The 23720-nt window shown below is 42.3% G+C and overlaps 1 protein-coding gene across 2 annotated transcripts in view; it reads right to left on the bottom strand.

Annotated features, from left to right (window-relative positions):
* Nucleotides 1–23720, bottom strand: part of LOC143924854 (hexosaminidase D-like) — a 103895-nt gene that overhangs the window by 49934 nt on the left and 30241 nt on the right. For both annotated transcript variants that reach the window (XM_077449353.1, XM_077449354.1), the window contains exon 2: nt 7973–8120. In XM_077449353.1, coding sequence (XP_077305479.1) covers nt 7973–8061 — 89 coding nt within the window. In that variant the 5' untranslated portion in view covers nt 8062–8120. The remainder of the gene's footprint in view (nt 1–7972; nt 8121–23720) is intronic.

The following is a 23720-nucleotide window of genomic DNA, read 5'->3' as shown; positions in this document are numbered from 1 at the left end:
CCCATCTCGATCCAGCGATGTCCACGAGTGCCTCGGCCATCTGGGACTCTCCCTCTTGATTGGTTGAGACACAGCAGCTTGAGCCAATGAAGAGAGGGAGCGGGGCCAACCCACAGCTCTGTCTGAATGGACACAGGGAGCTGCGGCTCAGCTCGTGTGCCCTCATAGCAAGCGGTTTGCTGTGGGGGGCACTCAACAGGAAGGAGGGACCAAGAATGATAAAGAGGGACCTGAGAAGAGGAGGATCCAGGCTGCTCTGTGCAAAACCACTACACAGAGCAGGCAAGTATAACATGTTTTAGTTATTGAAATGAAATGATTCAGAATTTTGACTTTATTTTGAATAGCATAATGAACATTTTCCTCCTGCAGCTGCTGAATACTGGTGGGAGGGAGAGGAGGATAAGCTCTCCTTCAGCGGCTGGAGGAGGAAAAAGAAAATTTACTCCTGCATATGCCGCCGCCGACCCTCTTGTCCAAGCCTAAAACAGAATATTACAAGGAAACCACACAGGCCCCCTGAAGAATGGGGCAGGGTCCCTATTGCGACCCCTGGAGCTACACCAGTTGTCATGGGGATGGGTTTGGTAAAAACACGGCTCAACTATGGAGTTTTAATCGCCCCCCTCCCCCCCAAACAGCAAATGTAAATGAGCCCTTACTGTCTTAAGCCCCCTATAAGCCCGTTTTTATACTGATGTGCTGTGGTTTACACGTACAGCAGGTGCAACGCAGTGCACTTGCAACTTTCCTGCAGGTTAGCTGCACTTTGCCATAGACTTCTATTATATCTTGCGGGTGCACTGCACTTTCTGAAACCACATCAAAATTCCTGCATTCAGTTTGAGGTTGAGGGCCACATCAGAGGACTAACATCATGTTAGAGCAGCCTTTCTCAACCTTTCCAACACAGAAGAACCCTTGAAATAGTTCTCTGGTCTTGGGGAACCCCTGCTAAAAATGAGAAACCTACAATTTATGATACATTAGTGTGATGGTCAGTGGGAAGAATGGTCCTTACACTTGTGGTCATTGGGAAGAATTACCTCCTTACAGATAGATAAAAAGATCAATGGTGTCAGTGGGAACTTATCTGAGAGGCAGAAATTGCCCAATGCTGAAGGAACCCCTAGCAACCTCTGCAGGAACCCTGGTTGAGAATCACTGTGTTAGACTTTTCATGAATTTCATCTTTACTGAAGTCATTCATTGTCCATGGCACAAGTAAACATATTCATCAACCACAATAGTGCAGAAAAGGTGCAGGAATATTTTTTATGTTAGAATTTACAAATTTTCTACTTGATGTCACCGAGACAGTGGATACAGTTGCCATTACAGAACGTCAGGAGAAGCATCAGAACTTAAAGTGGTTGTAAACCCTTACAACACACTTTGACCTACAGGTAAGCCTAGATTAAGGCTTACCTGTAGGTCCAAGAAATATCTCCTAAACCTACACGGTTTAGGAGATATTTGCCGAAAGACAGGCACCGCTGTCTACGGATCATGCGCCGTAGACAGCGGCGCGCAGGCGCACTGAGCGCGCCGCGGTCAACGGCGATATGCCGCGAGTGGCGGCTCCCGTGCACATGCGCGGGAGTGACGTCATTGCGGCTTCGCCGAATCACAGCAGCGGAGCAGCGAGACCCACCGAGAAGATGGATGCGCCGGACTACAGGGGACAGCGGTGACTTCGCTGGCTCCTGTGTCAGGTAAGTGACACATAATGGACTACTATGCGATGCATAGTAGTCCATTATGCTTTACCTTTGCAGGGAATGAAAGAGGAAGTAAACCCATCAGGGTTTACTTCCTCTTTAAGTTTGTGTCAAACACAGGAGACTCCTCCAGCACAACATAGCTGCGAAGAATAGGCAAAGCAGAACGGAAGACAGGAAAATCAAGAGACTTTTTGAGGATAATAACAGAAGGCAGTGATTATTTTTTTACAAGGTGTCTTGTTATTTGACTATATGAAATGGGTTTATATACTATTTAAACTGGTGACCAACCCAGCTACCTGCTTTTTTTCTTCCCCTAGATCCCCTGGGCCTCTAGCTCATTTTCCTTTTCATCATTTTTATTTGATCAACTCGGGCTATGCTCAGTGGTTCTGCAGGGGGATCCTTGTGTGGAGCATGTGGGGCCCTGGCCATCCCTGGGGCGACATCTGAGACACCCTAAGCCGTGCCACAGTAAGATTTCTTGTGACGATCTATATAGGCCGATTATAAGGATGGTATGTTATCAATAACCATCTTGGTAATGCTTATGTACCTATTTAAAGTTATTTTCTTGTCTGTGTATGATAACGTGTTTCCCCAAAAATAAGACCTACCCCAAAAATAAGACCTAGCGTTATTTTCTAGGAAGGCTGCAATATAAGCCCTTCCCCAAAAATAAGCCCTAGTTTATAGGATTTTACAAGCATTTTAATCCACTCTATTACAGTAGTATAGAAAATGTACAATGTGCGTTTCTGTAATATAATTGCGGGGGAGAGAGCTCCGGCGGGTCACAGAAGCGCAAAGCAGCGCTATAATGAAGGTATTTGGCAGATTATATATTACAGATACACACATTGTACACTATATTTTACTGTAATTGAGTGGATTATAGGATTTTACAAGCATTTTAACTCAGCTCACACTGGGGATTCCTGCCAGGCAGTAAGAAAGAGGGGGAGAGAAGACACCATGGTAAGACCTACCTCGAAAATAAGCCCTACTGTGTCTTTTGTTGCCAAAATGAATATAAGACCTGGGCTTATTTTTGGGGAAACGCTGTACTTGCCTTACTCTGTTATAGAATTCAATGTTTGTGACCTTCTCCTAAACACCCCTGAAGAAAGGATTGAATTCTTTCTGAAACGCGCTGGGTATATTAAGCGGAGAGTGTCACCCAATTGTATATACCTTTATAAGTCAGCGGTTTTACTGTTGATGTTAATTACTACTGTATCATATTTTCTTTTTTTATGGATGTATAAATACAAGTTTTAGGTTTTATACCATGCAAAATATCTTCCTTGACTCAAGTTGCCTTGAAAGTCCCACTAGCACCTTTGGGGGTTAATCGATTTTTTTCAGCATTCTACAATAGGGATGATGGCAACAAAACACTTATGGCTTTCTTTGGTGTCTTTTCCTCTAGAATATGGCTGAAGAATGCCAGATCAAGCATACAGTATGTTATAAGCTGTCTATCGGTATCTTTAGACACCCAATACATTGCCTTGAAAAAGTATTCATACCACTTGAAATTTTCCACATTTGTCATGTTACAACCAAAACTAAATGTATTTTATTGGGGTTTTATGTGATAGACCAACACAAATTGACACATAATTGTAAAGTGGAAGGAAAATGATAAATGTTTTTCAAAGTTATGTGAAAAGTGTGGGGTGCATTTGTATTCAGCCCCCCTGAGTCAATACTTTGTAGAACCGCCTTTCACTGCAATTACAGCCTTTTTAAAGTCTTTTTGGGGATGTCTCTACCAGCTTTGTACATCTAGAGAGTGGAATGTTTGCCCATTCTTCTTTGCAAAATAGCTCAAACTCTGTCATATTGGATGGAGAGTGTCTGAACAGCAATTTCAAGTCTTGCCACAACTTCTCCGCCCCAGTCTCAAGTCTTTTGCACACTCTTATGCCGCGTACACACGATCGGAATTCTCGTCGCAAAAAGCTGTGATGGTTTTCCCGACAGAATTCGGTTCAAGCTGTCTTGCCTACACACGGTCACATCAAATTCTGATCATTTATAACGCGGTGACGTACAACACGTACGAGGTGACTAGAAAAAGGAAGTTCAATAGCCAGTAGCCAATAGCTTCCGTCTCGTAGTTGAATCTGAGCATCTGTGACTTTTGGCGTGTCGGAATTACCGATAGAAAGTTTTTCCGTCTGGAAAATTGAGAACATGCTATAAATTTTTGGGTGGCGGAAATTCGGACAGCTAAATTCCGATGGAGCATACACACGGTCGCATTTTCCGACGAAAATCTCTCATCTGTCTTTTTCTGGCCGGAATTCCGATCGCGTGTACATAACAGGTTTCTTCTAAGATATCCCTGCATTTGACTCCATCCATCTTCCCATCAACTCTGACCAGCTTCTCTGTTCCTGCTAAAGAAAACCATCCCCACAACATTATGTTGTCACCACCATGTTTCACGGTGGGGATGGTGTGTTCAGGGTGATGTGTAGTGTTAGTTTTCTTCCACACACCTTTTGCTTTCAGACCAAAAAGTTCAATTTTGGTCTCATCTGACCAGAGCACCTTCTTCCACATGTTTGCTGTGTCCCCTACATGGCTTCTCGCAAACGGGACTTCTTATGGATTTCTTTCAAACAATGTCTTTCTTCTGTTCACTCCTCCATAAAGGCCAGATTTGTGGAGGGCACGACTAATAGTTGTCCTGTGGACAGATTCCTCCACCTGAGCTGTGGATCTCTACAGCTCCTCAAGAGTTACCATGGGCCTCTTGGCTGCTTCTCTGATTACCATCTGTCTACCGGAGGTGTCCAATGGATACTGTTGGTAGGTTTGTGTTGTGTTTTTTTTTTATGGAATTTCTTATTATTATTTGATAAGAACTTATGACTTTTTTACTGCTAATTAGACAGTTCTAAATCTGAAAGCATGAATTTTTTCTATTTGCACTTTTTCTGCAAATTCAAAATTATAGCTTTGTACCCTGGCAGGGTCCATCGGACCCATGTTGCTCTTCAATGGTTTCTCCTTTAGGACTCAAATCACATGATTACTGTACGCACTTTGTGAGCCATTTTCAGTCTGCACGTTAGGACTTTCTTAGCTTTTGAAGATTTTTCATGCTTTTTTGATTTGGTGGTGTAGTTTCATTATGGGTCACAAACACCTCAGTAATGAAAAAAAACTTAGTTTGTTGAACTCTTGATTCAGAGGAAGATCAACATGCATCAGATTACAAGCCATTGGATGACGAAACCGAAATAGATGACATCCTTGTAGAAGACAACTGAGATTCTGATGATAGCACCGTCACAGCACCTACCACCCAAACTGATTTTCCATCTTCATCTGCGAATAGAACTATTTACTATGCAGGTGTACACCAGGAAAATGTCAAGACCAAGGAAGGGAAATGAATCAGAGGGAGCGAGTGGTAATGGATTTGGCTCAAGGAATATTACATTCTGGAAGAAACATCACTTGTGATAACTTCTTCATGAGCCTGCAGTTAGCTAAAAAAAAAAAATTACCGGAGAAGAAAATCACAGTTGTTGGAACAATTCGTAAAAACAAACAAAAAAAAAACTGCCCCAAGAATTTGTGACCACAAAAAACCGAAATGTCTACTCTACTCTGTTTGGTTTACAGAAAGACGTGAAGATTGCATCATACTGTCCCAAGAAAAACAAAGGTGTTACCCTCTTGAACTCAATGCATTCCCAACCTCCTGTTCAAAACCGAGAAGACAAAAAAACAATATAGATATAATTCAGTCTCATACAATGAGACAAAAGGAGGTGTCAATATGATGGGTCGTACTTACAGTTCTAAATGAATGACCAGAAGATGGCCAACGGTTATATTTTATAAACATGTTGGATGTTAGTGCCATAAACTCCTACATTATCTGGATGTCGCTAAAACCAGAATGGGATGCAAGTTAGGCCGCGTACACACGGGCGGATTGTCTGCCCAACTTAGTCCGCTGAACCGTGTTTCAGCGGACAATCCGCTCGTGTGTGGGCTTCAGCTGACTTTTTCAGCGGACAGTCTGACGGACTTTGTCTTTCGGAATTTCCGTAATTTTGTCCGCTGAAACTTGGTTTTGTCCGTCCAAACTTGGTTTCAGCGGACAGTCCGCTCGTGTGTAGGCAAGTTGGACGGACTAAGTATGGCGCATGCTCAGAAAGGATTTACACGGCCGAAGGTTGCATTGCAGTGTATTGGACGTCGTTTTTCTAGTCCCGTCGTACGTGCTGTACACGTCATCGTGCAAGTTTTCAGCGGACTGTCTGTTCATCGTGTGTGGTCAAGTCCGTTCATTAAAAATTTGGACGGACTGTCTGTCGGATTGTCTGACGAACTTAGTTGGGCAGACAATCCGCCCGTGTGTACGCGGCCTAAATCACACAAAAGGAAGGTTTTCCTAAAGGCCCATACACACGATCAGACTTTCTGACAACAAACATGCAAATTAGCTGTTTTGGAGCAACATCCAACCATGTGTACGCTCCATCGGACAAACCTTTTTGGTTTTCATCAGACTTTTGTTGGCTGTGCGAATGGACAAACTTTCTGGCAACAAAAGTCAGATGGAGCAAAGTCTGATCGTGTGTACAGAAAACCATAGGACTTTTGTACAAGGTACAAACAGGCATGCTCAGAACTAATGCAAAAGATCAGACAACAATACAGAAGTTGACCAAAGGTGGCAGTAAAGAGCAGAAAAACCACATGATTTGGTAAAAGTCCTGCTGTGTATATGCGCAATACAAGTTCATGGCCGACACCCTTTGTACAAAAATCCAAGGGAAAGTTTGTACAAAGTCCTATCGTGTGTATGAGGCTTTACACATCTTGGGAAAGCACTGACTGGAGTATCTGAGGGGCCTGATGTTCAGATTCTACCTCAGAAGAACCACCAAGAAAGAAAGCACGTTGCAGTATCTGCCCTAACAGCAAAGACAGAAAAACTCCAAAAGTGTGTTGTGTGTCCAAAAAAAAAAAAAAAAATGATGTCAAGAACATCTGAAAGTGGTGTGTTTGAACTGTGGACAGTGAAACTTTTTCTTCATATTAGCATAACTTTTCTAACTACCTATACCTACATATCAAAATTTCATGTTTCTCTCATTTGACAAATTCCTTATCGTTTTTATCGTTATCTATCTGAATTTATGTGCAAAATAATATAAGGTGAAATACCCTTCACAGTTAGTGCTCTAAATATGGAGAATACATTATTACTATTATTTATTATCACCAAACGAGTAAGCATTGCTTAGTATTTCATGGTTATTAAAAATGTCACTAGCTAAAATTATAATCAAAATTCCTAATTACACTATTTCACAATAAAAATAATTATACTAAAACTTGTGCCAAAATTTATTCGTTATAATGTACCAAACTATAGTACAGGGCCCACTGGACCCTGGCAGTGCAAGGTGGTACAAAAAAAAAAAGCCAGTAGACTGAGGGCTAATGCTCTCCTTGCCCGGCCTGTCAGTTTAGGTGGACCGCCATTTCTTGGTAGGTTTGTGGTTGTGCTATACTCTTCCCATTTTCAGATGATGGATTGAGCAGTGCTCCATGAGATGTTTAAAGCTTGGGATATTTTTTATAACCTAACTCTGCTTTAAACTTCTCCACAACTGTATCAGTGACCTGTCTGGTGTGTTCCTTGTCCTTCATGATGCGGTTTGTTCACTAAGGTTCTCTAACAAACCTCTGAGAGCTTCACAGAACAGCTGTATTTATACGGAGATTAAATTGCACATAGGTGGACTATTTACTAATTAGGTGACCTCTGAAGGCAATTGGTTCCACTAGATTTTAGTTAGGGGTATCGAAGTAAAGGGGGCTGAAGACAAATGCGCGTCACACTTTTCAGATATTTATTTGTAAGAAATTTTAAAACCCATTTATCATTTTCCTTACTCTTCACAATTATGTGCTACTTTGTGTTGGTGTATCATATAAAATAACAATAAAATACATTTATGTTTTTGGTCGTAACATGACAGAATGTGAAAAATGTAATACTTTTTTCAAAGCACTGTATATGCAAATATGGCCGCCCCTACATACATATATAATTACAAACTATACATCAAAATAACATCATATTCACATGTCTAGATTAAACGAAACACTGAGGAAACCACAATTCTTCGTTCAGATCTGCCCTGTGCTGTATCTGGCCAGAAGCCCAGTATTTGCTGTTGTTGCATGCCAGCATTCTCACCTACCTGCTTTTATACAGATACTTTATGGCAGCCAGGGTCAGAATAAGTAGGACTCCCAAACGCAGCCAGTAGATCCTCCTTTGGGAATTCATCTCTGCAGAGAAAAGGAACAATGGAAGGACGAATTCACAGCCGAAATCCAACACCAATACTGCAAAAAGATACAGAGATCACCATGTCAGTGGAATAAAAGCTGTACAAAGATGACAGAGAGGGTGGAGTGACAAAATATTGTCCTTAAGCTTGAAGTTATGAAAATAATTTACCTTGGACAGCAGCTAGCTTCGAATAGCAGACACTTCCAGATGCCTGCAAACCAGTGGCCCTGTTGCCCTAAATTCTATGCTACTCTGGATATGGATGGCAAACCCTGTCCAAGCTGCCCAATACCCCTTTCACACCAAGGGCATTTTGTAGGTGCTATAGCGTTAGAAATAGCGCCTGCAATCCGCCCTAAAACTGCTGCACCATTGTCGGTAGTGTGAAAGCCCCGAGGGCTTTCACACTGGAGCGGTGCGCTGGCAGGACGTCAGGGAAAAGTCCTGCCAGCAGCTTCTTTGGAGCGGTGAAGGAGCGGTGTGTTTACCGCTCCTCCACCGCTGCTCCCCATTGAAATCAATGGGGCAGCGCTGTAATACCGCTGGCAAAACACTGCTATTGCGGTGTATTGCAGGCGGTTTTAACCCTTTCTCAGCCGCTAGCAAGGGGTAAAGGCGCCCCACTAGTGGCCGAAATGTGCCGCAAATCCGACGGTAAAACACTGCTAAAAATAGCAGCGTTTTACCGCTGACGCTATGGGCGGTGTGGTGTTAAATGGGTCTAAGTAAGGAGCCTGACCAACCCTTTCTAACCACCTAAGCTGTCCTATAGGCCCATCACAATCAATGAGCGGCACAAATACCCATAACTAATCAATTGAGGTACAACTTATAGGTGAATATGGAGTCACTGACCTACACACCCTTCATATTTTTATTATATATATATATTTGGGTTTTTGGGAAGGGACCTGGCTGCTCGACCCCCCCCCCCCCTCCCGCTGCTGCTACTAAATATCAAGTCTTGGATGCCTTTCACCATGCATTAGTGCATGTGCACAATGGAAAATTTTTCTTAATTTCAGTTCACACCAGTCAAAGCTCCGTCACTAAATAAAATGGTTAGCTTACAGTCCTGTTTACACCTTGTTTTTGCTTGGTGCTTCAGTGGTGCTTCTATGAGGCTTCAAGCTAGACTTCTATGGAGGCTTTGAAAATGCTTTGAAGCACCACTTAGGGCCGGTTCACTCAGCGGCGACTTGCAGAGGACTTCTGTATAGAAGTCAATGCAAGTCGCCCCCGAAGTCGCCCAGAAGTAGTACAGGAACCTTTTTTCTGAGTCGGAGCGACTCGAGTCGCTCCTCTCAGAACGGTTCCATTGTACAGAACGGGGGCGACTTGCGGGAGCGAGGCGAGGCGAGTCGTGTCGCCTCGCATCGCCCGCTGTGTGAACCGGCCCTAAAGCTACATGGGGTATTATTTTTGAAGCAAAAGCAAGGTGTAAATAGGACTGTAAGCTAACCATTTAATGACAGGCTTTGACTAACGTTAAGAGAGCTTTAACCACTTCCCACCCGGTCTATAACAGATTAATGGCTGGGAAGTGGTTCGGTTATCCTGACTGGGCATCATATGACGTCCAGCAGGATAACATGCCGGCGGGGGCATGCAGCACGGCGATCGTGGGCGTGGTGTGTCAGTCTGATTATCAACACCGCCACCATCAAATGTACCAATAAGCTGCCAATCAGTGCCCCATATCCCCCTGCCAGTGCCCAATAAAGTACCAATCAGTGCCCACCACAGTGCAAATGCCCACCATAGTGCCAATCAGTGCCCAGCATTAACACTGGTCAGTACCTGCCCAATCAGTGCTGCCCATCAGTGCCATCTATTAGTGTCCATCAATGCCACCTGTCAGTGCCAATCAGTGCCGCCTGTCAGTGCCCAGTGGCACCTGTCAGTGCCCATCAATGCTGCCTGTTAGTGCTCATCAGTGTCACATATCAGTGCCGGCTATCAGTGGCCATCAATTCTACATATCAGTGCCTCCTCACCAGTGCCCACTTATCAGTGCCCATCAGTGAAGGAGAAAACCAAATTTTATAACAGAAACAACTTTTTTTTTCCAAAAATGTTGGTCTTTTTTAGTTTGCTTAGCAGAAAATAAAAACCGCAGAGGTGATCAAATACCACCAAAAGAAAGCTCTATTTGTGGGAAGAAAATGATAAAAATTTAGTTTGGACACAGTGTTGTATGACCGTGAAATTGTCAAAGTGCGACAGCACTGAAAGCTCAAACTAGTCCTAGGCAGGAAGGGGCGAAAGTGCCTGGTATTGAAGTGGTTAACAAAGCCTGTCAGAAGCCTTGTTTTGAAGCAAGTGTAAACTAGCCATTAATGTGTGTTGAAGCCGAAGCAAGTGTAAATGAGCCCTAAAGTTCAATTTTAAAGAGACTGTAAAATTGGATTGTACGATAAATATATATAGTCAGTCAATTTAAAGCCCAAGACCACTTGCTGCCCGCCCACCGTCAAATGATGGCTGGGCGGCGCAGCTCTCATTCTGGGTGGACGTCATATGACGGCCCTCTAGAACGACCGTCGTCCACATCACGGTGATTAGTGGTGTGGTGTGTCAGTCTGACACACCGCAACACCAATCTCGATAAAGATCCATTGACGGAGGCTCTTTACCACGTGATCAGCCATGTCCAATCATGAGTGCCCAGTGTGGCCTATCAATGCCCATCAGTGCTGCATATCAGTGCCACCTCACCGGTGCCGCCTTATCAGTGAAGGAGAAAACTTACTTATTTACAAAATTTTATAACAGAAACAAAAGAAAAACTTTTGTTTTTTCTTGTTTATTTGCTAAACAATTAAAAAAAAAAAAAAAAAAAAACGCAGAGGTGATCAAATACCACCAAAAGAAAGCTCCATTTGTGAGAACAAAATGATAAAAATGCAGTTTGTGTACAGTGTAGCATGACCGCGCAATTTTCATTTAAACAGCGATAGCATGAAAGCTGAAAAATTGGCTTGAGCGGGAAGGGGGTGTAAGTGCCTGGTATTGAAGTAGTTAAAGGTTCTGTATTTATTACTGTAAGGCAGTCAGGCTGCAAATACAGAAATACTTATGCTAATTTTTTTGTTTTTTTTATGTACTACATATGTCAGCAAAGCTAAAATACCCAGTGCCTGCAGCATGCAGTGAACCTGAGAACCAGACTGCGGGTCTCAGAGACAACACAGCGGTCTTGGTCTCCATTAGTCTGGCAAGCCCCCTGCACAATGCTCCAACTAACGAGGCTAGACAGAGAGTATGAGCTATGCTAATTGGAGCATTGTGCAGGGGGTATGTTAGACCACTGTAGACCCAGGCCGCTGGGTTGTGTATGAGACCTGCAGTCTGCGTCTACAGAATGCTGCCGACACACAGTATTTTATCTTTTGCTGGGGAAAAAAAAAAAGAAGGAGGAACATACCTTTCAGACGTTATATATGCTGCATTCTTTAGCTAGATAAACTGTAATGTTATAGTGTTATGCGCACAGCATCTGTTACTTATTACCATCACAAGCCTTTCCCATTTCCAGCACACAATGCAGCCCATACTACTCATACTGTACATCATACTAGGAAAAATAGGAGCCAGAATGTTACATTATTAATGTATTTCTTGTGTCTGCTGAAATGTCAGGTGTTTGCACAAAGTCAGTTAATATTAGTCCATGCAAACATGGCAAGTCAGACACATATTGACACATATTGACTTTTGGATAAACTTTCTGGCTTTTCGCAGGTCAAAAATACTATACAATAAGACCAGGGATGAACCAGATGGTGGAAATTTGCATCAGCATACAGTATCTCACAAAAGTGAGTACACCCCTCACATTTTTGTAAATATTTTATTATATCTTTTCATGTGACCCTGATGAAATTACACTTTGCTACAATATAAAGTAGTGAGTGTACAGCTTGTATAACAGTGTAAATTTGCTGTCCCCTCAAAATAGCTCAACACACAGCCATTAATGTCTAAACCGCTGGCAACAAAAGTGAGTACACTACTAAGTGAAAATGTCCAAATTGGGCCCAATTTGCCATTTTCCCTTCCCGTTGTCATGTGACTTGTTAATGTTACAAGGTCTCAGGTGTGAATGGGGAGCAGGTGTGTTAAATTTGGTGTTATCGCTCTCACACTCTCATACTGGCCACTGGAAGTTCAACATGGCACCTCATGGCAAAGAACTCTCTGAGGATCTGAAAAAAATTAAATAAAATTGTTCCTCTATATAAAGATGACCAAGGCTATTAAGTAGATTGCCAAGACCCTGAAACTGAGCTGCAACACAGTGGCAACGACCATACAGCGGTTTAAAAGGACAAATTCCATTCAGAACAGGCCTTGTCATGGTCGACCAAAGAAGTTGAGTGCACGTGCTCAGGATCATATGCAGAGGCTGTCTGAGAAATAGACCTATGAGTGCTGCCAGCATTGCTGCAGAGGTTGTAGGGGTGCAGGGTCAGCCTGTCAGTGCTCAGACTATACCCCGCACACTGCATCAAATTGGTCTGCATGGCTGTCTTCCCAGAAGGAAGCCTCTTCTCAAGATGATGCACAAGAAAGCCCACAAACAGTTTGCTGAAGACAAGCAGACTAAGGACATTACTGGAGCCATGTCCTATGGACAGAGACCAAGATAAACTTATTTGGTTCAGATGGTGTCAAGCGCGTGTGGCGAAAACCAGGTGAGGAGTACAAAGACAAGTGCGTCTTGCCTACAGTCAAGCATGGTGGTGGGAGTGTCATGTCTGGGGCTGCATGAGTCCTGCCGGCACTGGGGAGCTACAGTTCATTGAGGGAGCCATAAATGCCAACATGTACTGTGACATACTGAAGCAGAGCATGACCCGGGAGGCAGAGCTCAAAAAATTTAGGGGGTAGGTAGCCCAAGTCCTACCCCACCATTGGTAAAAAAAAATGTGAGACTCCCACGACCTATGGTTCCGGAGATATGGGGCTCTTTGCGCAGCCTGTCAGAAGCTACATACAGAGCGGCCAGTTTAAATACAAGCTGGCATGCTCTGTTTGCAGCAGACAGAGGATGAGCTCACAAGTGCCTCTCCTCACTTCTTGTCAGAGACACTGAGCTCAATGGAAAGCTTGGAGTCTTGGACCAATGGTAAAGAACCATTAGCCCCAGCAGTCCAATAAAAATGCTGCTGTGGAGGCATGCCTCTCACTGAAGTGTCATAGAAGGGGCATGTGTCTAAAAGACAAAATACTCCCTTCCAACTCAGCCCTCTTATCTAGAAGGAAATAACATGTGTTTATGTGTATAGAATTTACCCACAATCCTGTTTTTGTCTCACACAGTTAAGAGGAAGAATGAGAATCTGCTGTCTGCTGAAAAGGTACTGTTATAATTAGGCTAAATCATATATTATGCAATATGTTATAAGAATTTATTATATCTATTTACTGTGAAATTACTTGTTTGAAGTTATAACTTCAAACTTCAGTAATTTGTCCGTTAAGCCAACTGCCTGAGTACAGTTTTTGAAAATATAGTAAAATTACCTTAAAAACAATATATACTAATTATTTGAATATGAATTATGGTAATTAACCCCTTGCCACCGAGGTCAATTTTGCGTTTTTTTATATATATAAAAAAAAAAAAAAAAAAAAAAAAACACACACAACAACACACACTAAAAGATAACCCAATTTCTTTTGTATAGCGTGGATGATGATGTTACGCAGAGTAAATAGATACCCAAGATGTCACGGTTTAAAATTGCGCACACTCGTGAAATGGCGCCAAACTTCAGTACTTAAAAATCTCCTAGGTGACGCTTTATTTTTTTACAGGTTACATGTTTACTGTTACAGAGGAGGTCTAGCGCTAGAATTATTGCTCTAACAATTGCGGCGTATGTAACCTGTGTGTATTTGGCTCTGATACTAGCCAGCGCCTCACCAGCTACTGACCCATATGTACATTCGAAATGTGGCATGGATCAAAGCCTAACATAGAGCACATCAGAGTGTTTGGATGTAAAGCCTATATTCCAAGTGAAAAGCGATCCAAGATGGACAACAGAGCCATAGAGGGCATTCTAGTAGGCTACAGTGAGCAAACCAAGGTAAGGGTTACAGAGTCCTACCCCCAAAGACTGACAAAGGGACAATAAGCCATAGTGTTTATTTTGATGAGAGCCCATCACCAGAAACACCAATCCATGAAAGCTGTGAAGTGAATATGCCAAGCAAACCAGAAGAAAAGGTTGATCAAAGCGAACCTGTGCAGGATTCAGAACAAGAGGTGGAACTCACAATCCCTAAATCAAGTTCCCTACCAGATCCTGCTCACTGCCTGAAATCAGAAGATCCACTACAATCGGATTACAAAGGGGATACCACCCCGCAAGCTCTCATACACTGACAAAACACACAGCATACTTGATACAACATCTTCAACTGAAGCACGTTATATTGCAGTAGCACACGCTTGTCAAGAAGCAATATGGATTTGTCAACTTTTTGTGGACATTGGGATAAACATGTCAAAACCAATTCCCATTAAATCCCTTTAAACAACTTTCAGATCTCAAGGAACCTTTGTTAAAATGAATTCCTGGTCAGTTGGAAGAATGCCCCTTACATTGGTGGTCAGTTAGAAGAGTGGGTACTAGGAGTTGTACTAAGTGTGGGCACAGCCCCAACTGTCCCTGATTTGAAGGGACTGTCCCTGGTTTGGAACAAAGTCCCTCATTCAACCCTCATTTTGGTCTGATCTATATAGTTGTATATAAAATGCACTTTTTATCTTTCAGAAAGCATTTCCAGTCCGAAACCTTTCAACTAATTTCAAAATTTCTGTATTTGTATATTTCAAACGCCAATATAAACGAATAGTAGTGGTAAAAAAAAAATAACTTGTGCGTTAGCACAAATAAAGACAAATATAGACAAATAAATATGTGAAAAGTGTGGCATGCATTTGTACTCAGCCCCCCTGAGTCAATAGTCAAGCTCTGTCAGATTTGGATGAAGAGCGTCTGAACAGCAATTTTCATGACTTGCCACAGATTTTCAATTGGATTTAGGTCTGGACTTTGACTGGGCCATTCTAACACATGAATATGCTTTTATCCAAACCATTCCATTGTAGCTCTGGCTGTATGTTTAGGGACAGTGTCCTAATGTAAGGTGAACTTCCGCCCCAGTCTCAAGTCTTTTGCAGACTCCAACAGGTTTTCTTCTAAGATTGCCCTGTATTTGGCTACATCAATCTTCCCATCAACTCTGACCAGCTTCCCTTTCCCTGCTGAAGAAAAGTATCCCCATAACACGATGCTGCCACCACCATGTTTCACGGTAGGGATGGTGTGTTCAGAGAGATGTGCAGGGTTAGTTTTCTGCCACACATAGGCCAAAAAGTTCACTTTTGGTCTCATCAGACCAGAGGACCTTCTTCCACATGTTTGCTGTGTCCCCATGCTATGGCTTCTAGCAAACTGAAAACAAGACTTCTTATGGCTTTCTTTCAACAATAGTTTTCTTATTGCCACACTTCTATAAAAAGGCCAGATGATTTGTGGAGAGCACGACTGATAGTTGTCCTGTGGACAGATTCTCCCCCCGAGCTGTGGATCTCTGCAGCTCCTTCAGAGTTACCATGGGCCTCTTGGCTGCTTCTCTGATTAATGTTCTCCTTGCCCGACCTGTCAGTTTAGGTGGACGGCCATGTCTTGGTAGGCTTGCATTTCTGCCATACTCTTTCCATATTCGGCTGATGGATTGAACAGTGCTACATGAGATGTTCAAAGCTTGGGATATTGCTTTATAACCTAACTCTGCTTTAAACTTCTCCACAACTTTATCTCTGACCTGTCTGGTGTGTTCCTTGACCTTCATGATGCTGTTTGTTCACTAAGGTTCTCTAATAAATCTCTGAGGCCTTCACAGAACAGCTGCATTTATACAGAGATTAAAATTACACACAGGTGGACTCTATTTACTAATTAGGAGATTTCTGAAGGCAATTGGTTCCACTAGATTTTAGTTAAGGGTATCAGAGTAAAGGGAGCAGAATGCAAATGCATGCCAATAAAATACATTTTGCTTTTGATTGCAACATAACAAAATGTGGAAAATTTCAAGGGTTATGAATACTGTTTCAAGGCACTGTACATGGACTGAAAACATGTCTGGATCTCTTAATCTCTATTATATGGGGGGGGGGGGGGGGATTGGTAGTTTACTGATAGCTAGGAACAGGGCTTTTCAGTGGCGAATGCCTCCAGCACTGAATGTGTGTAAGGGCAAGGTGTGCTGGAGGGTCCATTGATGCTGGCTGCCGGGGAATCTATTGTTCCTGGAGGAGGCCTATTTTTACATAGTTACATAGTAGGTGAGGTTGAAAAAAGACACAAGTCCCAACTTATGTGTGTGATTCTATGTCAGTATTACATTGTATATCCTTGTATGTTGCAGCCTTTCAGGTGTTTATCTAATAGTTTCTTGAAACTATCAATGCTCCCCACTGAGACCACCGCCTGCGGAAGGGAATTCCACATCCTTGACACTCTTACAGTAAAGAACTCTACGCAGTTTAAGGTTAAACCTTTTTTATTCTAATTTTAATGAGTGGCCACGAGTCTTGTTAAACTCCCTTCTGCGAAAAAGTTTTATCCCTATTGTGGGATCACCAGTATGGTATTTGTATATTGAAATCTTATCCCCTCTCAAGCGTCTCTTCTCCAGAGGGAATAAGTTCAGTGCTCGCAACCATTCTTTATAACCAATATCCTCCAGACCCTTTATTAGCTTTGTTGCCCTTGTCTGTACTCGCTTCATTTCCAGTACATCCTTCCTGAGGACTGGTGCCCAGAGCTGGACAGCATACTCCTAGATGTGGCCGGACCAGAGTCTTGTAGAGCGGGAGAATTATCGTTTTATCTCTGGAGTTGATCCCTTTTTAGTGCATGCCGATATTCTGTTTGCTTTGTTAGCAGCAGCTTGACATTGCATGCCACTGCTGAGCCTATCATCTACTAGGACCCCCCCCCCCCCCCAGGTCCTTTTCCATCGTAGATTCTCCCAGAGGTTCTCCCTCCAGTGTATTCATATTTTTGCCACCCAAATGCATTATTTTAAATTTTTATAAATTGAACCTAATTTGCCATGCAGTTTTCCACCCCATTAATTTGTTCAGATCTTCTTTCAAGGCTGCCACATCCTGCAGAGAAGTTATTTCCCTGCTTAGCTTAGTATCGTCCACAAATACGGAGATTGAACGGTTTAGCCCATCCTCCAGGTCGTTTATAAACAAATTAAACAGGATTGGTCCGAGCACAGAATACTGGGGGACCCCACTACCCACACCTGGCCATTCCAAGTACTCATACATAGCGGTCTATTGTCGCTGGGGAGGTCTTCTATTGTTGCTGGAGGAAGCTTATGTTGCGGGGGGTCAATTGCTACTGGAAGAGATCTACTGATGAGGGAGAGGTTTATTGTTGCTGGCTACTGGGGGATCTATTGTTACTGGAGGACATCTATTGTGCATGGCAGTCAGTTGTTGCTGGGGAAGTCTATTGCAGCTGGTGGATGATCTATCATTGCTGGGGGGGGGGGGGGTCAATTGTTGCTGGAAGAGATCCACTTTTGAGAGAAGGGTATATTGCTGCTGGCTGCTGTGGGATCTGTTGTTGCTGGAGGGCATCTATTTTTGCATGGCAGTCTAGTGTTGCTGGCGGGGTATCTATTATTGCTGGTTTGGCATATGTTACTAGGGGGTCAATTGTTGTTGGAGGGGATTTACTGTTGAGTGCTGGGTCTATTGTTTCTGGCTGCTGAAGAGAGTCTATTGATGCCGGGCTGGCTGCCGGGAAAACTGTTGTTGCTGCCATTGTTGTTGGGGGACTCTATTGTTGCTGGTAAGGGTCTATTGCCGCTGGCTACAGGGATCTACTTTATGCTTTTCTTGTTGTTAACAAAATCCATACAAATTACTTATTACCACAAAATAAAACTTGGTGCTGTATTCTCTAAAAGTTGCATTTCACGGAGGTGGGCAGGGGGTGGAACCAATGGATGGTGCTCGGAGGTGGTTTTTGTTTTACTTTTTGCTATAATAAATATCCCCCCAAAAAAAAATAAAAAAATTATAATATATTATATTATATTTATATTTATATATATATAAGAAGAAAACACAATAAGGGGATAGATTTATGGCATATATAATATAATTTTTTTTTTGTTTTTTACTAGTGATTTTTATTGGGACTGTGACATTATGGCGGACACATCGGACACTTTTGATACTAATTTGGGACCATTGTCATTTATACAGCCACTAGTTGCTGTATAAATGACACTGGTGGGGAAAGGAAGCCAGCACATCTAAGGGCTGTACGCTGTATTACATATTTATGCTATATAAAAGAAGTTATTCCTGCGCCTAATCAGGAAGAAGTCTAGTTTTCGTACTGCTGCACACACTGAAATGGGGTACTTGAACCCCAGTTACAGAGTAAAAAGGCAAAAAAGTAGTGATGCGCAGTACTATAACAGGAAATTTAGCCTAAAGGCTAATGAATTCTATAGGCACTAAGATTATTAGGTGATAAATATACTACCGCCCAGAATAAAAAGATGGTATATAAGAAAACGGTATGCGTGTTTTGTGAGGGGATGATAAGGGACCCTCACTGCTATAACGTGGTAGTATTCAGAATAAAAATCAAATGAATATATAAGCATGAAAAAGAAAAAAAAAATCGCAATAATTAAAGCTAGTGATTCCCAATGCGATTTGTTAAAGCTAACAAAGTCGCATCAAGTGACAGTGCTGGACAATAAATAGGTCCGTGAGAATATCTACTACACCATAAAGTGAATTAAATAATATACATAAAGCAGTCAAAAAAATATAGTGATTCCCAATGCGATATTGTTAAAGCTGACAAAGTCACATAAAGTGCCAGTGCTAGACGGTAAATAGGTCCGTGAAAATATATACTACACCATAAGGTAAAAAAACAATATACATAAAGCAGTCACTAACTCGATAAGTCAATTGTGCAGAGAGTGGTTGGTTGTGACTGACAGAAATCACATAAGGTGCCAGTGCCAAGAAAAGGTTATAAAAAATAAATACGTGCGGGTGTCTTCTACCATAAAATAATAAAAGCAATATCAATACAGTAAGCAGCTCAGTAATGCAATTGTGTAAAGAGTGGCAGAAAATCAAAAAAAAACGCATAAGCAATATTGGTGTTGAAGGAATAGAAACAAAATCCCTCTAGAATAATCGAAAAAAGCTGTGCACAATATTTAAAAACTATGTAGACAAAAGAAGAAAATTATAAAAATTGAACAATAACGTTTGTCAGAATGTGTCCATTCAGCTTGTGCGACAGCCGGTGGCGATTATATCAAAAATCACATATATCACAAAATCGCATACAGTGCTGGTGTTTGAATATATGTGCACTATAAAATAGCAATGTAATCGGTGGTGGTAGTGGTGATGGTGAATATATCCCACGTGGTCCTGTGTAGTCGAAATATGGGTGTCCCCTTACCTTACAGCTGTAAGGTAACAGCATATAATATATGTATCCTCAGGGTTCCTGGTGCTCTTTATCCCTCGAGGTCCCGTTCCTGTATCCCCAGATCCTGACGTCTCCTGCCTATTGCGCTGTGTTGGTCTCTTTAAATAATCACTCAGCAGCACTCAGCGTGGGGGGGTACCTCGAGCTCGATTGCGTCAATTCCGGTAGCGTCCCGACGCGTGTTCGTCACGGTCACGTGACTTCATCAGGGATCTGATGAAGTCACGTGACCGTGACGAACACGCGTCGGGACGCTACCGGAATTGACGCAATCGAGCTCGAGGCTCGTTTATACTCCTCATAAGAAACTTGTTTGTTTGTGAGTATTAATCTGTTTGCTGTAATAAACTTTAATACTGATTAAAAAACTACTACACTATGGGGCTCCCTTCCTCCTCATCTGTTTAACCCCTTACATACACACCAACTGCCGAGGTACCCCCCCACGCTGAGTGCTGCTGAGTGATTATTTAAAGAGACCAACACAGCGCAATAGGCAGGAGACGTCAGGATCTGGGGATACAGGAACGGGACCTCGAGGGATAAAGAGCACCAGGAACCCTGAGGATACATATATTATATGCTGTTACCTTACAGCTGTAAGGTAAGGGGACACCCATATTTCGACTACACAGGACCACGTGGGATATATTCACCATCACCACTACCACCACAGATTACATTGCTATTTTATAGTGCACATATATTCAAACACCAGCACTGTATGCGATTTTGTGATATATGCGATTTTTGATATAATCGCCACCGGCTGTCGCACAAGCTGAATGGACACATTCTGACAAACGTTATTGTTCAATTTTTATAATTTTCTTCTTTTGTCTACATAGTTTTTAAATATTGTGCACAGATTTTTTGGATTATTCTAGAGGGATTTTGTTTCTATTCCTTCAACACCAATATTGCTTATGCGTTTTTTTTGATTTTCTGCCACTCTTTACACAATTGCATTACTGAGCTGCTTACTTTATTGATATTGCTTTTATTATTTTATGGTAGAAGACACCCGCACGTATTTATTTTTTTATAACCTTTTCTTGGCACTGGCACCTTATGCGATTTCTGTCAGTCACAACCAACCACTCTCTGCACAATTGACTTATCGAGTTAGTGACTGCTTTATGTATATTGTTTTTTTTACCTTATGGTGTAGTATATATTTTCACGGACCTATTTACCGTCTAGCACTGGCACTTTATGCGACTTTGTCAGCTTTAACAATATCGCATTGGGAATCACTATATTTTTTTGACTGCTTTATGTATATTATTTAATTCACTTTATGGTGTAGTAGATATTCTCACGGACCTATTTATTGTCCAGCACTGTCACTTTATGCGACTTTGTTAGCTTTAACAAATCGCATTGGGAATCACTAGCTTTAATTATTGCGATTTTTTTCTTTTTCATGCTTATATATTCATTTGATTTTTATTCTGAATACTACCACGTTATAGCAGTGAGGGTCCCTTATCATCCCCTCACAAAACACGCATACCGTTTTCTTATATACCATCTTTTTATTCTGGGCGGTAGTATATTTATCACCTAATAATCTTAGTGCCTATAGAATTCATTAGCCTTTAGGCTAAATTTCCTGTTATAGTACTGCGCATCACTACTTTTTTGCCTTTTTACATATTTATGCTAGTAATCCTTTATCACAGGACATGTTATACTGCTAAGCAGAAATGACCTTTGTTTACCACCCACTCCTTGGTATAAGTTTGTTCATCTCAACTGCTCTTTGAGGTGTGTGCATTTACTGCCCGTACTCTCTAATTACTGGATATAGATATAGAATATACAGTATCTCACAAAAGCGAGTACACGCCTCTTTTCATGTGACAGATCTTTTCACGTGACAACACTGAAGAAATTACACTTTGCTACAATGTAGAGTAGTGAGTGTACAGCTTGTATAACAGTGTAAATATACTGTCCCCTTTAAAATAACAACACACAGCCATTAATGTCTAAACTGTTGGCAACAAAAGTGAGTACACCCCTAAGTGAAAATGACCAAATTGGCCCAATTAGCTATTTTCCCTCCCTGGTGTCATGTAACTTGTTATGCCGCGTACACCGGACTTTCCGGTAGACTAGGTCCGACGGTCTTCCTGATGGAGTTCTGAATGAACGGACGTGGCCACACACGAACGGACTAAGTCTGTTTGTTTTGAACCTGATGACGTAAACGGGACTAAACAAGGAAGTTCAATAGCCAGTAGCCAATAGCTTCCCTTGCTTCGTATTTGGTCAGTTGGACCAGTGCACAGACGAACGGTTTTCCCGATTTTAGTCCGTCAGAATTGAGTCCGTCGAATAGATCTCAAACATGTTCTATTTCTAGGTCCGTCTGATTTATTTTTCAAAAAAAATCCCTTCGGACCTAGTCTGCCAGAAAGTCTGGTCGTGTGCACGCAGCAATAGTGTTACAAGGTCTACGGTGTGAATGGGGAGCAGGTGTGTTAAATTTGGTGTTAATCGCTCTCACTCTCTCATACTGGTCTTTGGAAGTTCAACATTATTATTATTATACGCGATTTATATAGCACCAACAGTTTACACAGCGTTTTACAATGTATAGGGGGGGGGGGTGGGCAACACAATTATAGTACAATACAAAAGGTACAGGAGGGCCCTGCTTGTAGAGCTTACATTCTAAAGGGAGGGGGTGGTGGTACAAAGGGTAATAGCTGCAGAGAATGATTTGATGGGGGTGGCTCGGGGACAGTTAGGTGGGTGTGGGATAGGCTTCCCTGAATAAACATGGCACCTCATGGCAAAGAACTCTCTGAGGATCTGAAAAAAAGAATTGTTGCTCTACATAAAGATGGCCTAGGCTATAAGAAGATTGACAAGATTGTGAAACTGAGCTGCAGCACTGTTGCCAAGAACATACAGCAATTTAACAGGACAGGTTCCACTCAGAACAGGCCTCACCACGATCAACCAAAGAGGTTGAGTGCACATGCTCAGTGTCATATCCAGAGGTTATCTTTGGGTAATAGACATATGAGTGCTGCCAGCATTGCTGCAAAAGTTGAAGGGGTGGGGGGTCTTTGGTCTGCATGGCTGTCGTACCAGAAGAAAGCCTCGCCTCTTCTAAAGATGATGCACAAGAAAGCCCGCAAACAGTTTGCTGAAGACAAGCAGACTAAGGACTTGGATTACTGGAACCATGTCCCGTGTTCTGATGAGACCAAGATAAACTTATTTGGTTCAGATGGTATCAAGCGTGTGTGGTGGCAACCAGGTGAGGAGTACAAAGACAAGTGTGTCGTCAAGCATGGTGGTGGGAGTGTCATGGTCTGGGGCTGCATGAGTGCTCCCAGCACTGGGGAGCTACAGTTTATTGAGGGAACCATGAATGCCAACATGTACTGTGACATACTGAAGCAGAGCATGATCCTCCTCCCTTCGGGCCGCAGGGCAGTATTCCAACATAACGACCCCCAACACACCTCCAAGATGACCACTGCCTTGCTAAAGAAGCTGAGGGTAAAGGTGATGGACTGGCCAAGCACGTCTCCAGATCTAAACCCTATTGAGCATCTGTGGGGTTTTCTCAAACAGAAGGTGGAGGAGTGCGAGGTCTCCAACATCCACCAGCTCTGTGATGTCGTCATGGAGGAGTGGAAGAGGACTCCAGTGCCAACCTGTGAAGCTCTGATGAACTCCATGCCCAAAAGGGTTAAGGCAGTGCTGGAAAATAATGGTGGCCACACAAAATATTGACACTTTGGGTCCAATTTGAACATTTTCACTTAGGGGGTGTACTCACTTTTGTTGCCAGCAGTTTAGACATTAATGGCTGTGTGTTGAGTTATTTTGAGGGGACAGAAAATTGACATTGTTATTAAAGCTGTACACTCACTACTTTACATTGTAGCAAAGTGTCATTTCTTCAGTTTTGCCACAAGATGGAATAAAATATTTACAAAAATATGAGGGGTGTACTCACTTTTGTGAGATACTGCAAATACACACACATAAATATATATATATATATATATATCCGTTCACGATATGTGGTGGTAATGCAAATAGTTA

This window comes from Lithobates pipiens, unplaced genomic scaffold (assembly GCF_037356315.1).
Source record: "Lithobates pipiens isolate NorthernLeopardFrog02 unplaced genomic scaffold, aLitPip1_a1.2 Scaffold_22, whole genome shotgun sequence".
NCBI lineage: Eukaryota > Metazoa > Chordata > Amphibia > Anura > Ranidae > Lithobates > Lithobates pipiens.
This window is presented reverse-complemented; position numbering and strand designations above follow the sequence as displayed.